Source organism: Rhagoletis pomonella, unplaced genomic scaffold (genome assembly GCF_013731165.1).
Source record: "Rhagoletis pomonella isolate Grant_MI unplaced genomic scaffold, Rhpom_1.0 Rhpom_scaffold_00001, whole genome shotgun sequence".
NCBI classification, from domain to species: domain Eukaryota; kingdom Metazoa; phylum Arthropoda; class Insecta; order Diptera; family Tephritidae; genus Rhagoletis; species Rhagoletis pomonella.
The window spans coordinates 62094312-62108650 of NW_023458555.1; the positions used below are offsets into that span (position 1 = coordinate 62094312).

The window sequence follows — 14339 nt, forward strand, 5'->3', positions numbered from 1 at the left end:
GCCTCCAGACGGTTGTTAACTAAACACGTATTTAGGGCACCTATAATAATTTTTTTCTATATTCGAAAATGTAAATTTTAATCCGTTATGTCAATCCGTTTTATTTTAATCGGCAGTTGAATCACAGATTGTGAAAGACTCGGTTAAAATTAATTATAACTTGCTATTAAGTAATTTCGTAATTAAAGAAATTTTATCTTTTGAAACATTTTTCGATACAAAAAAATTCAGTGGGTTTTGTAGTTAAAAGCACAGTATTTTAATATAAGTTTTATAATTATGTCACCATTCGAAATGGAGCAAATTGCTTTCGAACACAGACCGTCTACGGTCAAAGTATATCGGCGCGCCCGTCTCCAGACGGTCTTGGTTTTTTCCCCTGTAGGAAAAAGTTACTGTCACAGATCGAAATGGACATAATTTTTGGATTTCTCGTGCTAAAATCACTCATTCTTGAATTTTTAAACTCATACAAAAATTGGCCTACTAGAGGGTTAATGTTTAATATTTTTTTTTATAATAGTCTGACACCATTCGTGTCGAATGCAAGTCGTTTTTCGAGAGTCGAATCGTATCGAAATTTTCTTGGTATTGCCTAAAATCTCGACTCGACTAGTGTATTAAAACGGAAAAACTGCATAGTTTTGGCGATTTTCGTCATTTACTTCTTTCAGCACGACAGTAGACAATGCTTATATTGTCGAGTATAATTTACCCAAATTTATGACTTACGCAATGAGGCTGAATATCTCGGAAAGTACTTGACCGATTTAAAAAGTATTGATGCAAATTTAAAGACAATGTAAGCAACTTTTATGCAGCGTACATACTATAGCCACTTTTAAAATAAATTTTAAATAAACGCAATTTAAAATAAAAATATATTTATATATATTTTGCTTTTTAATATTTCCGGTTTAAAAGTATAAAAAAGCATATACATTATGTACACCAAGAGAAAGAAAAATTAATTACCGATATTAATATTTAAAAAAATAAAAAAAATTTAACTTCAACCTTTTACATCTTCTTTGTTTTTGGTTTTTGCATAGCTAAATGGTTGGTACTCTAGACTTAAGTGTATGGAATGAGTATGGACTGTTTCTGATGAACTCTCCTCAGTTCCTTGAATACGATCATATACAATTTTTGAATTATATTTTATTAAAAAAAAATGAATCGTCGAAATGAACTGGGTTTTTGTAAAGTACATATATTTTGCCTGAACGATAAATCAATATACATATAAAAATATTCCGGGCATGCGCAGTTCGTTCCCAGTAGAAATTTTTTCTGTACATATACGTATCGTATACAAACACATCTGCAACATCTACTCAGATTTGTTTGAAAATTTCTAGGCATGCAGTTTTATAGCTCATTCTTTTTTAATACAACAAAGTGCAATTTTGAAGTTGCTAAATTTTTGGCAATTTTTTCACGCAGGTTTTTTCATACAAAGTATGTTCGACAATTATATTTTGTACGAAGAAAATGAGCAATACCTTCCACAAAAAAATAGCAACTTCAAACTTGCACTTTTTATACTAAAAACGAATGGGCTATAAAATTGCATAATTATAATTTAAAAAAATCTGATTAGAAGTTGCAGATCTGATTGTATATATACGAGCGTATACGCAAGAATCAGTTTGACAAATTTTGGGAGGACAGATGAGGGTTAAATCCTATATTACCGGAACAGGCTAATTGTCAGACTTCATCAGTGCGGCCAAAATTTTTGCACTGGGCATTTAAATTTAGTTAAAAAAAAGGGTTACATTCCCATAAACACCAAACAAAAGTGGTGCGTCAGGCGAGTTTAACGAAAATATATATGTAGATTATAAGAAAATAAAGCAGACGATTTCCCAGTGCTACGCCACTGTAGTATTTCGCGTTTATTGTACAGAAAAATTCATGCGTTCGCCTACGCGGTTTACAAAGAACTGTATTTTAACTGTATTTACCAAACGAATATATGTATAGTATATGTACAATGGAAATATTCCGTTACATTATATAGCAATATACAGCGCGTTTAATAAATAGAAATGTTGTCGAACTGCTTGGCTGCTCTAACACCTCCTCTCCAAGTCGTTAGACCACATTTGTTACATAAGTAAAACGCTAAATGCTGCGATGCATTTATTATGCTTTTGGACGCTCAAACCTTTAGTCAAGACATCTGCCGGCATATCTTCACTTGGCATGTAGTTCAGCTCAATCTTACCGCTTCGGTGACACTCTTTTACAAAATGATGGCGCACATCAATATGTTTTGTGCGCGAACGATAACCCATGCACTGTATTAATTTGTTTGCGCTCTGGCTATCGTTGAAGAGTAAAACTCTTTTGTTCGCCATACCCAAGTCTTTGGATAAGGCCATGTATTGGGTCTCTGTGCTAGAGAGCGCAACTATACGCTGCTTACGCGCTTCCCAGCTGATTGCTGCACCGGCTAATATGAACGCATAACCGCTATAAGATCTTCTGTCAGTGAGGTTTGGTCCCCAGTCTGCGTCAACTACACCGTAAATCTCTCTGCTGCTCTTCGTGAACAATAATCCGTAGCCTTTGAATCCGCTAAGGTATCGCAGTATGCGTTTCCCTGCTTTCCAGTGTTCCTCATCGTAATTTGAGTTAAATTGACTCATGAAGTTAACTGCGAATGCTATGTCAGGTCGTGTAGTTACCGAAAGGTACATCAGCGCCCATATCAAATTTTGGAACGGATACTTCGCCATAGCTTGCTCGTCAGCATTCTCGGGTTTTGTTAGTTTACAATCGCTTTCGATTGGAGTTCGTGCTGCCTTGCGATGACTCATATTGAAATGCTCCAATATGGATTCTATATAGTTTTTCTGCGACAAAAATACACTGTGTGATTTTAAATATTGATGAAAATCGATACCAACGCAACGCTTTGCAGGTCCAACATCTTTCATCGAACGATTGTGTTAGCTGTTGCTTTGTGTCTTTTAACCACTCGCTGTCATTGCATGCTAATAATAAATCGTCTACGTAAACCGTAGTTAGTAATAGCTTTCTGCCTTCTTGCCTGATGAATAAACAGGGATCTTGATTCGTAGCTTTTAACCCTATCGCATGCAAATTCTCAGTCAAATTGTTGTACCACATCAAACCGGATTGACGTAAGCCATATAACGCCTTCCTTAATAGACACACGTTTTCTGCAGCGCATTCAACCATTCTTCGGTCGGCTCTTTCACCCCTTTTTCGCTTAAGCTCTTCTGACCCATTCGCTCTCCGGATTTGAATTTCGTGAGTGTTTCCAAAAGAATTTCTGGGATTTCCATATAAACTCTTTCCTCCAGTTCGCTGTTCAGATATGCGGTTACGACGTCCATTTGATGATTTTCCAAATCAAATTCAGCTGCCAGCGCCGTCAAAAAACGAATGGACATAGAACGGACCACTGGTGAGTAGGTGTCCTTGAAGTCCTCTCCTTGTCGTTGTGCGTAGCCCTTCGCTACTAAGCGCACTTTCTTCGTGCCGTTATCCTCGGTATGAAGCACGATGCGATTGCCAACGACCTCTCTTTTACTAGGGCTTTCGACAATGTCCCACGTTTTGTTGCGAATCTGCGCTAAGTATTCTTTTCTATGGCTACTTTCCAGGTTACAGTGTTACTCCTAGTCATCGCTTCACTCCAGTTCAATGCGTCTTCCTCTGCGCAGAGGCAAACCATTTCGCATTCTTCGAAGTTATCTTCTTCAAACTCACTTCTGCTGGACGACACTAGATTATACACCTTTTTAGGCCTACCTATCTGTCCCAAACGCAACAATTTCGGTCGACCTTCTCCACGCTTTTGACCTTTTACACGAGTTTCACTACCACATCTTTATTTTCTGAATTTCGATTGCGTTGTAATTCGATTTCCACACCATTCCCTTCACGAGGTTCATATAATTCTTCATATTGATTGTCAAATCCGGGTTCATTTATAAATTTCACGTCACGGCTTATTATTATTGTTTTCTTTTCTTTTGACCTTAAGCGATACGCTTTCGATTCCGATGAGTAGCCTACAAACACGCATGGCTCTGATCGCGAATCAAATTTACCATTCGATTTTTCTTTATTTAAAACGTACCCTTTTCCACCGAACACTTTCATATGTACCACAGTCGGAGTTTTATTTGTCCAAATTTTGTATGGAACTTCACCGGTCGACTTTGTAGTGCACCTATTTCATATATAGCAGGCAGTGTTGATTGCTTCCGCCCAAAACGACGGCGGCACTCCTGCTTGTTTCATTAAGCACCTGGCCATTTCGACGAGAGTACGATTTTTTCGCTCGGCCAACCCATTTTGCTGTGGGGTATGAGGCGTTGTGAAGTGGCGTTTGATGCCTTCTTCTTGCAAATATGAGTCAAACTCACGGCTGCAATATTCGCGCCCTTTGTCCGTCTGTAAGGATTTAATTTTGAGACCTGCAAACGTTTCCGCCGCAGCTTTGAATTTGTTTAAACACAACAAACACGTCAGATTTTCGTTTAATAAAATAGACCTCACACCATCTGAACATGTCATCAATAAACGTAACGACATATTTCATACACCGGCCGATTCACACCTCATCGGGCACATACGTCAGTGTGCACAATTTCTAATAGTTCGCTTGTGCGGTTGCCTATATGTTTAGGAAAAGCCGATCGCGTTTGCTTCTCGCTTTCACATACTTCATACTTCGCACTCTGACAGTTTTTCTTCAGTGTTAAATTTTAATCCGTAAACGTCACTGATTCTGGCCATGTCTTTCAAGTCTCTTTCATTTAAATGTCCCATTCGACAGTGCCACAAATCTATGTCCTTTTTCGCGTCAGATAAGAAAGCCTTATCGCTATTATTATTGTCCATGAAATATAAATTTCCACTTCTTTTAGCCGTAAATAACACACTTCTATTCTTATCGATTACTATCGCATCGTTATTACGGAAATGCACTTCGTATCCTTTATCGGTTATTTTCGATACAGAGAGTAAATTTGTTCGCAAGTCAGATAAGTAAAGCACATCCCTCAGCGTGATTTCTTTTACATCACCACTTTCGATGGGGTTAACTTTTACGTCACTAATACCGCCTATCATCGTTGAATTTTCGTTCGCTAGATTAAGCACTCGTTTCATTTTGGATAGCTTCACAAAGTGGTTTTTGTCCGCTCTCATGTGCGACGTGCACCCACTATCTAAGCACCATGCCTTGCTACCCTCCGGACACGAAAACACTGCTTCTGTAACATTCAACGACGCGCTTGGGTTTTCGTGGAATTACTCCTCGCTTTTATTTGAACTTTGCTTTTGATCGTTTTTCGTTTTGCACTCTCTCGCGAAGTGTCCACTTTTTCCACATATATAGCAAGTAAATTTGCGATTTTGGTTCTTCGAAAAACGGCTATCAACGTTGTAGTTGTTCCTGGAATAACTTTGTTTCTTTTGAGTGTTTTTTGCATACAACGCTTCACCGTCACATCTTTCTTCGTAAGCTTTTCGCGACTCGGACTCTTCCAAGATTTTAACACGGAGTATTTCGGGCTTCGGCAGTTCGCCACGAGTTTCTAACTCACACCGAAATGTTTCGAAGGAGGCCGGCAAGCTGTACAAAAGCAATATAGCCAGCAACTCGTCGCCCATTTCAACGCCGATTTGTTTTAATTTAGCGACCGCGTCAAAAAATTAATTTAAGTGGTTTCTCACCACATCACTTTCCTTCATCCGAGCGAGCGCCACTTTCTTTAAGAGAGTAGCCTTACGAGCGGGCCCTTTCGACCGATACGTGGTTTCCAACTTTATCCACATCTTTCGAGAATTTTCGGACTCCGCAATTAATCCCAATTTACTTGCGCTCATAGCGAGCATTATGTCCGCACATGCTTTTTGAGCGTTCACTCAGACAGTAGCATCTGCAGGTTCAGTAGGACACTTTAGTACCATCGACGTATGACCACAAGTCGTTTTTTATGAGAATCGCCCGCATTTGTAACCGCCAAGCAGAGTTGCCAGGTCTTCGGCATGAGAAAACGTCATTCTTGGTCTGAAAAAACGTCATTTCCTACCCAAAAACGTCTTTTTCAATTGAATGTACAAAAAATTGTTTTTATTAAGCTTTTATTGTATACAAAGGTACATATCGAGCCCTAACCGCCAAAATAACGTAAGCGAAATTTTTTTCAAAAATTTCTTTTTGATGCAGAAATATTCCTTGAGCATTTAGGTGCATTTCTGCATCAAAAAGAAAATTTTGTCGCTTACGTTATATTGGCGGTTAGGGCTCGATATGTACGTAATGTATATTAAAATGTCATTTCGACAGAGCACATTTAAAATTCATTGTAAACTGGTCGTTAATATAAAAATCATTTTATACATACACTTGTGATCAGCTGATTAAGTCATCGATAGTTTGATCGATTTTGGCTGTTTCTCTTTCGTTTATTTAATGTTTATTATTTTTCCATAAAAGCCAAGCTCATTAACAATCAAAATATAAATCCACAAAAATTGTGCAAAAATTATAAACAATCTGCAAATTTTCAGCTAGATTTTCAACTTTTTATTCAGAGTTTTTAGAATTTTTGTTGAGTATGCAGTTTGATAGCCCATTAAATTTCAGGGCAATAATGTGCAAGTTTAAAGGGGCTAAATAATCGCGTTGATTTTTAATACTTTTTTTTTGTAGACATTTGGTTAGGGGCTCGGTTGTCGAAAATGCTAAATTATGGTCTGCTAAGAAGGAGCATAGCAAAAAGTCCATTCAATATCAAAAAATTGTTACGAATCGTTGTTAGTACTTGCAAGTTTTTACTGGGAATGCATTCAATAATCCAAAATATTTGCAAGAGGGAGCGAATTCGAGAGCGTAACAACCCGAGAGAGCTGCAAATTCTTGCAAGTAAAAATTTTACTAGCAGGAACTTGCAGGAGTCAAAAAGTAAGGTTATGTTTCAAATTCAAATGTAAACAAACTGTTCAAGAGGATGATTTGATGAAACATAATTAGTGAAATTAAAACATGGATGAAAAATTTAAATCTATTGTATATTTTTTTTATTTTTATGACGATGCGAACTATTCCCAATTTAAAAGAAAATTGGGCGCCAAAATTTAACCGTCAGAAGGTGTCAAAATGGCTTAAGTTGCAAGTTTTTACTAGTTTTTCGTTCAATAACTTTCTGAAAATTTTCTCTTGCTCTCAATTTTACTCCCTATTTTTCTTTTACGCTCTCGCTGCAAGTACTTACTGGAAAAGTTATTGAATGGACCTAATATTTCAGTCTATTTTGTGTTCATTACATTTTCAATGAAGTCTTAAAAAGTCGCCTACTTTTTTCTGACGTTTTATGCTGCACAGCTTTTTTGATGTTTTTGCGAGCGTGCCTGCTGCAATAGATCGGCTCTTCCTGAATTGGCTTTAAATGTGCAATTGCAAACATTACAGCAAGCCTCGTAACCTCAAGTGTTTACGCAACCAGCCTTTGAACACGGGATCCTTAGTCCAAGAATCCAGAAAAAAATCTTTTGAAGCAACTGCAGCAAAACACAAAGATTGTAAAGATTTATTAAGCAAATAATTCAAAATCAGTTCTACTTATAAGATTTAGTAACAAAGAAAATTTACTGGGAAGTTAAAAAACGTCATTTTTTACACAAAAAATGTCAAAACGTCAACAGGATACAAAAAACGTCCAAATGACGTTAAAAACGTCAACCTGGCAACGCTGCCGCCAAGTGTCATGATTTTCCGCGTTTAGCGGCTCCATTCGTACGACACTAGTCATTTTGCAGATTTTGCTATTTGATTTTGCGACTTGAGTACAACTTTCCGATTTATTAGAGTTTTTCGCTCTTAAATCACACCTCCGCGAGGTTATGGACTGGGCCCATAACCTATAAGAAAATAAAGCACAGGTTTTCCCAGTGCTACGCCACTGTAGTATTTCGCGTTTATTGTACAGAAAAATTCATGCGTTCGCCTACGCGGTTTACGAAGAACTGTATTTTAACTTCTGTGTTTGTTTTTCAGTTACCAAACGAATATATGTATAGTAGACTGCATCACTCCCCATAAAAAAACCGGTACTGTTTTTCCATTGGAATTATAAAATTTATTATATTTTAAGAAGTCCACCAAAACGTTTCCAAAAAATATTAAGATTTAAGTGAGCTGGACCGATTTGAAAATACCTCCAAAAATGGAGTTTTTTATAAATAAAAATAGTTTCTTAAGCTTAAAAAATATTTTAAAAAAATTTCAAAAAAATTTTAACGGAATCGTGATGAGATTTTTGATACTGTTTTTTGACTTTTTTCAAAGATTGGTATAAGAAAAATTGAATAACTGAACCTAAACTCTTCCGATTTTAACTTGTGGGGTATCATTGGAAAGGTATTTTCTCCTCCTTTTTATTTCTTTGCTAATAAGCTCATTCAAAGGATGAAAGAAAGGTAGGATGAACGAACATCATTCAAAGTTGAATTAAGATGTGTTGGTATTTGAAAAAAAAAGAAATTGGAACACGAATGACTTTTTTTTTGCACACAAATAAAAAGAGTGGGAAAATAGCTTCCTACCGAGATCCCATAAGTCTAAATCAGAATATTTTTGGCCCAGTTGTTTAAGTTTTTCGCAGATCAATCTTTGGAAAAAGTAGAAAAACAGCATCAAAAATCTCATTATTACGATTCCGTTGAAAAGATTTTAAAATATTTTTATGCAGATTTTTTAAGCTTAATCTGTTTTGTCATCTAAGGTGACTTTTCTCAAAAAGTTCTTTAAAAAACTATTTTTTTCATAAAAAACTCCATTTTTGGAGGTATTTTCAAATCGGTCCAGCTCGCTTAAATCTTAATATTTTTTCGAAATATTTTGGTGGACGTCTTAAAATATAATAAATTTTGTAATCCCGGCAGAAAAACCGTAACTTTTTTTTTGGTGATGCAGTCTAATTTATAGTGTATGCACAATGGAAATATTCCGTTACATTATATAGCAATATACAGCGTGTTTAATAAATAGAAATGTTGTCGAACTGCTTGGCTGCTCTAACATAGATATTTGAGCTGGCTTTTTTAGTTCACTTCTAGTATGTTCATCCCAATGAACTAGCTCTTCTGAGTCTTAGTTTGTTCATCTTATTGAACTATAGTTCGCCTAATTGAACTTGTTCGGTAGTAGGAGCTGAATTACAGAACAATAAAAATGTATGTTTTATAACACATACATACTTGTAAAAGATTGAATTAATTTGTGAATTTAGTCGTCCTAACTCAACTCAAATATTTAGTCGTTTACACAAATTGCATTAAACCATTATGTAAAACATTGGAAATTCAATGAAATAAAATGTCTTTTTAGCACAAATTCCGATCAGTTGTTTCGTTATCCTCTTACAACGAAAAACAAGAGGTCATATGTGTGAAAATTACATTTACACTTTTAATTAAGTGTTGGCGCAGAAAAGTTTATTTCACTGTAATGGACGAACTAATGAACTAGTTCAAAGAGCTGGCTCATTCGCTTTTTAGTTCAAATCTCCCCAAGTCTAATAGATATACATCACTGAAAACATTCGATAAATTTCTATTTTGCGTGCCTAGTGTTGCGAATCTTCCACGTACATACATACATACACGCATGTGTCAGCAGAGGAAGAGAGAGGCGGCTACAGCGACAATCAAGAAGAAGAAAAATAAGATTAGATCTATTTTTGGACTTTTGGGAATTAAGATTTTTTGATCACTCACGCGACTAACGAGTTTTCAAGTCTTCTGGTTGGTGGGGTTGCGGTTTGTTGCAGCTTCAATAGAGTCGGCATCTGATGAACCGATTTGGAAAGCTTGTCTTACTGTTTACTGAAACCCTTGAAAGGAAAATTTAATGCTGCATGTGATTTCCCAAACTGCTCACTATGTGTCGGCTGGCCTGCTAGCTTGGGTCAAGCCGTGCCATTTTGGGTCATATTTCACTTCAAATGTTACTTAAGTTTTAAATATTTCACAAAGTGCCAAAACGGCATTTTTTAGTAAAATCCTTTGCGTGTACTTTCTCTCAACTAAAATTTTCTAAATTTCTAAACATGGTACAATTATTACCATGATACAAAAAAGAAGGTAGTTCCATTTAATGACATTCATTGTTGTTGTTTTTTGTTGTTGACTTTTAATAAACTTGTGAAATTTCATAAAATTCATGCTACCTGATCACCAGAAGTAATATATTTTTTTAAAAGCAGAAGATTTCAAGAATTATTTGAAATAATTTCGAAAATAGTGTTGTCGAAACAAGGTTTTAGAACGCATGAAGAAAGTGATCAAAATTATATTCATTCTTATTATGGTACTTGTTTATCGGAGGGCGGTTTACACAAGTCAACCTCCAGTTTTTCCCATATGGAGGAAATTTTAAATTCAAAATTCGTTGAAGTCAATAATGTTACGCTAACCACAAAGCCATTTTTTGTTTACAAAATCTGATGAGAAATTTAAAAGTAAATTTGGTTCAAAATATTTAAAAATGCTTTATTTGGAAAGAACTAGATTTAAAGATAATTTCATTTCATTAAAAATAAGAAAATGAAAAAATATCATTGTGGTCGTGGTTTTTATTATAATATAAAAAGAACAATTACGATGAAGTCTTCTTTAACAGTTTTCACTTTAAATATTTTTAATAGAGAAGGTGCGAACCCTGTAAGTAAGAAAAAGTACCTAGCACTGATAATGGTTTTTGATTTGAAATGTTATTACATTGGTATAAATATGGGAAATAAAATACCCCGATTTATTGTTTTAATAATATCAAAGTGGCAACGCCGTTAATAATACTAACAATTTATGAAACTTCAAGAAAATTTATTCTGCCTTATCCTGAGTTTCGCCTGAAAAAATTTCACCCGAAAATTTGTCATCCGCTAATAGTAAAACCATGGAAACCAAAAGTGAAAAGTGAACCGGTTCGGGGAAAATGAAACTCATGATAAGGCTGATTATCCATCAGAAGTTTTTTATTGAAACGACCTCCTGTTTTGTATCATAATTACTACAGGTATTGTCTTCCCAGAGTTTTGCTTCAAATCGAAATTCATGCTCTCTTATTTTCATTTTGACGCATTTAAATATTGTTTCTTTTACTTTTAGTTGGCTTTGCTTTTTTTGGTTCAATTTAATTTTTAAAACTTTTGAAAATAAAAGAAAAAACGTTTGAAATAAACCGAGAAATAAAAATTGTAAATTTGTTTAGTAAGCAGATGTTTGTTTTTCGACTTTTCCAAATTAAATAAGTTCTCTGCAAGAAGGTTTGTTTACAAAAATACGTAAAATATATTGTTCTTGGTGTATAGAAATGTCCCTTTTCCCTTACAGTAAACTTTTTGGTGTGGCAAACAATGATGTTTTTCAAATAAAGCAGATCGGAATATGCGCTCTCTGGGAAGACAATACCTGTAGTAATTGTACCATGGTTTCTAAAATTCATTCAAGATCATGGTGGAATAATAACAAGGTGTTGTCAGTAGCGACGTGTTTGTTGTAAATTTGACAAGATCGGCATGCTTATTTTCAGTGCCGCCGATCTTAATTTTTATAATACTATTCGTTGGGAAATAGTATCTAAAATGTTCAGTTTTAGTAACTCGTTTTATCTCGATTTTTAAAGAACTTGTCAGAACGATATTAATATTTGAAATTGATGGATTTGTATTCAACAATTTTTATTGAGCTCGAGACCGTTTTTAATGAAAAAATTATTGTGCAAAAGCAACAATAATTTGAAAAAATGGTAGAAGTGGTAGCTATTTCGGAAATCACCACATTTCCTCATCAGACTTCTTTCAGTAGGATTCGAACCGACGATCCCACTGACTCAGCCAGTTGCCTACGCACTGTGCTAAGTCCGACTTGCAAATTATCGTTGCCTTTTTCCCACTTTTTCATTTTTGCTAAGCCAACACAATCAAGGGCAGCTATTCCGCTACGATTTACACTTGATCATGTGGTTGTTGGTTTTCGTTAATAATGTTTAACTTTTTTCAAATTATTGTGGCTTTTCCACAATAAGTTTTTCATTAAAAACGGCCTCGAGCTCAATAAAAATTGTTGAATATAATTGTTATAAGGCCATAAAATAACAAAAACATTGATGGATTTGTATAATTTTTGTCCTCAAAATGTAAAAAAAAATAAAAGATATCGTGGTTATCAATGGAAAAAACGCGCACAAAAATCGTATAGAAAGGCGATTTTTTATATTAAATAACTTTTGCTGCATTGTCATAATATTGAGCCAAATGGACTACTGATACGCTAGAATAGAGTGACTGCATGGTTAAATTATGAGTCCGCTTATATTATCGATATTTATGTTTTTTAGTCTATTTAAAAAATCATTTACAGTCTTATAGGAAATTGCCTTATTTTACCGCCTTTACTTTTTTAAAGTTACAATATACAGTCAGTCAATAAAGTTTATTATAAAATCCACAAATCAGGGTTCCAAACCTTGTGCAAAATTAAAGAAAATTCCGCAAAATTTCATTCAAATATTGCACTTTTTATTTACGCTCTCTATAAAGAAGTTGAGTATGCAGTTTTTTAGCCCATTCAATTCTAGTATAATAAAGTGTAAGTATGAGGAAGCTAGAACTTACCATTCATTTTTAGGAATTTTTTTTTGTTGAAGGTGTCACTCATTTTCTCCATATAAAATAATGTTTGATAATGCATACTCAAATTTTTTCTAGAGAGCGTAAATAAAAAGCGCAATATTTGAATGAAACTTTGCAGAATTTTCTTTAATTTTGCACAACGTTTGGAGCTTTTCTTTTTGGGGTTTTTGTTGTAGAATTAACCATATTTTTATAAAAAATTAGCGAAAAATAAAATATTTAAAAAATAGTTGCCCGTATTGTAAAAAATTCGCTGTACCTAAACTTTATTGACTGACTGTATGTCGATAGTCGCTCAAACGATACTAACAAAATTACGTCGTCAAAACACTGATTTATGCATTTGTGCAATATTTGGGTTTCATGAAGCAAGACAATCTCGACACGATATCGTTCAGACGATTGTCGTCATACGTGATTCATGCCCTGAGTTATAAGCCTGTAATTAAACATTTTTATACATTTAATTTGAAATAGTATGCACCAACGGATTAAAAGTAGTAAATAATTAAAACCTTTTCTACTACTTTAAAACGTGTGACCGGAATAGACCTGCCGAAAAAGTGAGGTTAAGTAACTGACAACACCTTGTTATTATTCCACCATGATGCAAGGTGTTTACCTCATTTTGGCATTACACTTTAGTTTCAGAAATGTGGTTGCTAAATGGGAAAGTAATAAATAATCATCTTTCGATTAAAAATAATGACACTTTCGGAACATTTCGGCACTTTTTTAACCTCATTATGGCAACTAATAGCTAAGGACAGTTGACAGCCCTGTGTGTCTGTTTGTAATCAAGATAGCTTTGGAGATTTCCAACTGAAATTTGGTACGCGATTGTCTTTTTTAATGTATTAGGCTGAGAATTTGTGAAACAGAGCTCTAATTATTCTCTAAATGGCTGAATAAGTCGCTTTTCAATAGATTTTTCTACATCTGAGGAATATGAGTATAAATGTTTACCACAATGATCAGAAAGTCGAACTTAGTCGGTTTTATCCATTTCCATCATTTTGCCTGTTTGAAAGCAATCAAGTCCCTCAGTTTTCGAGATATTCGACTGAAATTTGGCAAGCGGGTGTGTTTTTATAAAGTTTTTGTCGGAACCGGCAAAATCGGAGTACAATAACATAGAACTCCCATACAACCATTTGCTCAGATATGACATTTTTTGTTATAACTCCTCCATTTATGTAGCTAGGAACATGAAATTTCGTACAGTTTTTACACATAGTCAACAGAAAGCTTACAGTGAAAATGACAAAGATCGGATCATCTATAGCCTCCAAGTAATTGGTTGTTCAACACACAACAACTTTAGAAGTCATTCATACAGGCTAACCTAATATTCGCGGCTTGCGTTTTGGCACGCATGCCGTCGAATTTGTTTTTTTGCGTCACCCGAAATTGACTTGCATGCGTTTGCATTTGATTTCATTGAGCGAAACGTCAAATCAAAATGTCACGCAGAACAAAAATTGGAAATTGAGTTAGCTTCATACGCACGCCGTTCAATTTCGGTTGATATCATACAAGTTGCATGTGTATGAGAAATTTTTGACAATAAATTGGCGGCGTGCGTGAATATTAGGTTACCCTGATAGGACGGCTAAATTCAAGCAATTTCATGAGTTCCTTTGGAAATTG

The 14339-nt window shown here is 35.0% G+C and overlaps 2 protein-coding genes across 2 annotated transcripts in view; one reads left to right on the forward strand and one right to left on the reverse strand.

Moving 5' to 3' along the window:
• The window catches only part of LOC118746971 (rho guanine nucleotide exchange factor 17-like), a gene marked incomplete at its 3' end in the record, with an annotated part of 96625 nt that overhangs the window by 61300 nt on the left and 20986 nt on the right, over nt 1–14339 (forward strand).
• Nucleotides 2115–2828, reverse strand: LOC118755362 (secreted RxLR effector protein 161-like). The gene has a single exon (XM_036490226.1). The coding sequence runs from the start codon at nt 2826–2828 to the stop codon at nt 2115–2117; it is 714 nt and encodes a 237-aa protein (XP_036346119.1).

What these genes read in the sequence shown, in the direction of transcription:
- LOC118755362 (XM_036490226.1), bottom strand. Translation starts at nt 2,828, where the DNA reads ATGAGTCATCGCAAGGCAGCACGAACTCCAATCGAAAGCGATTGTAAA.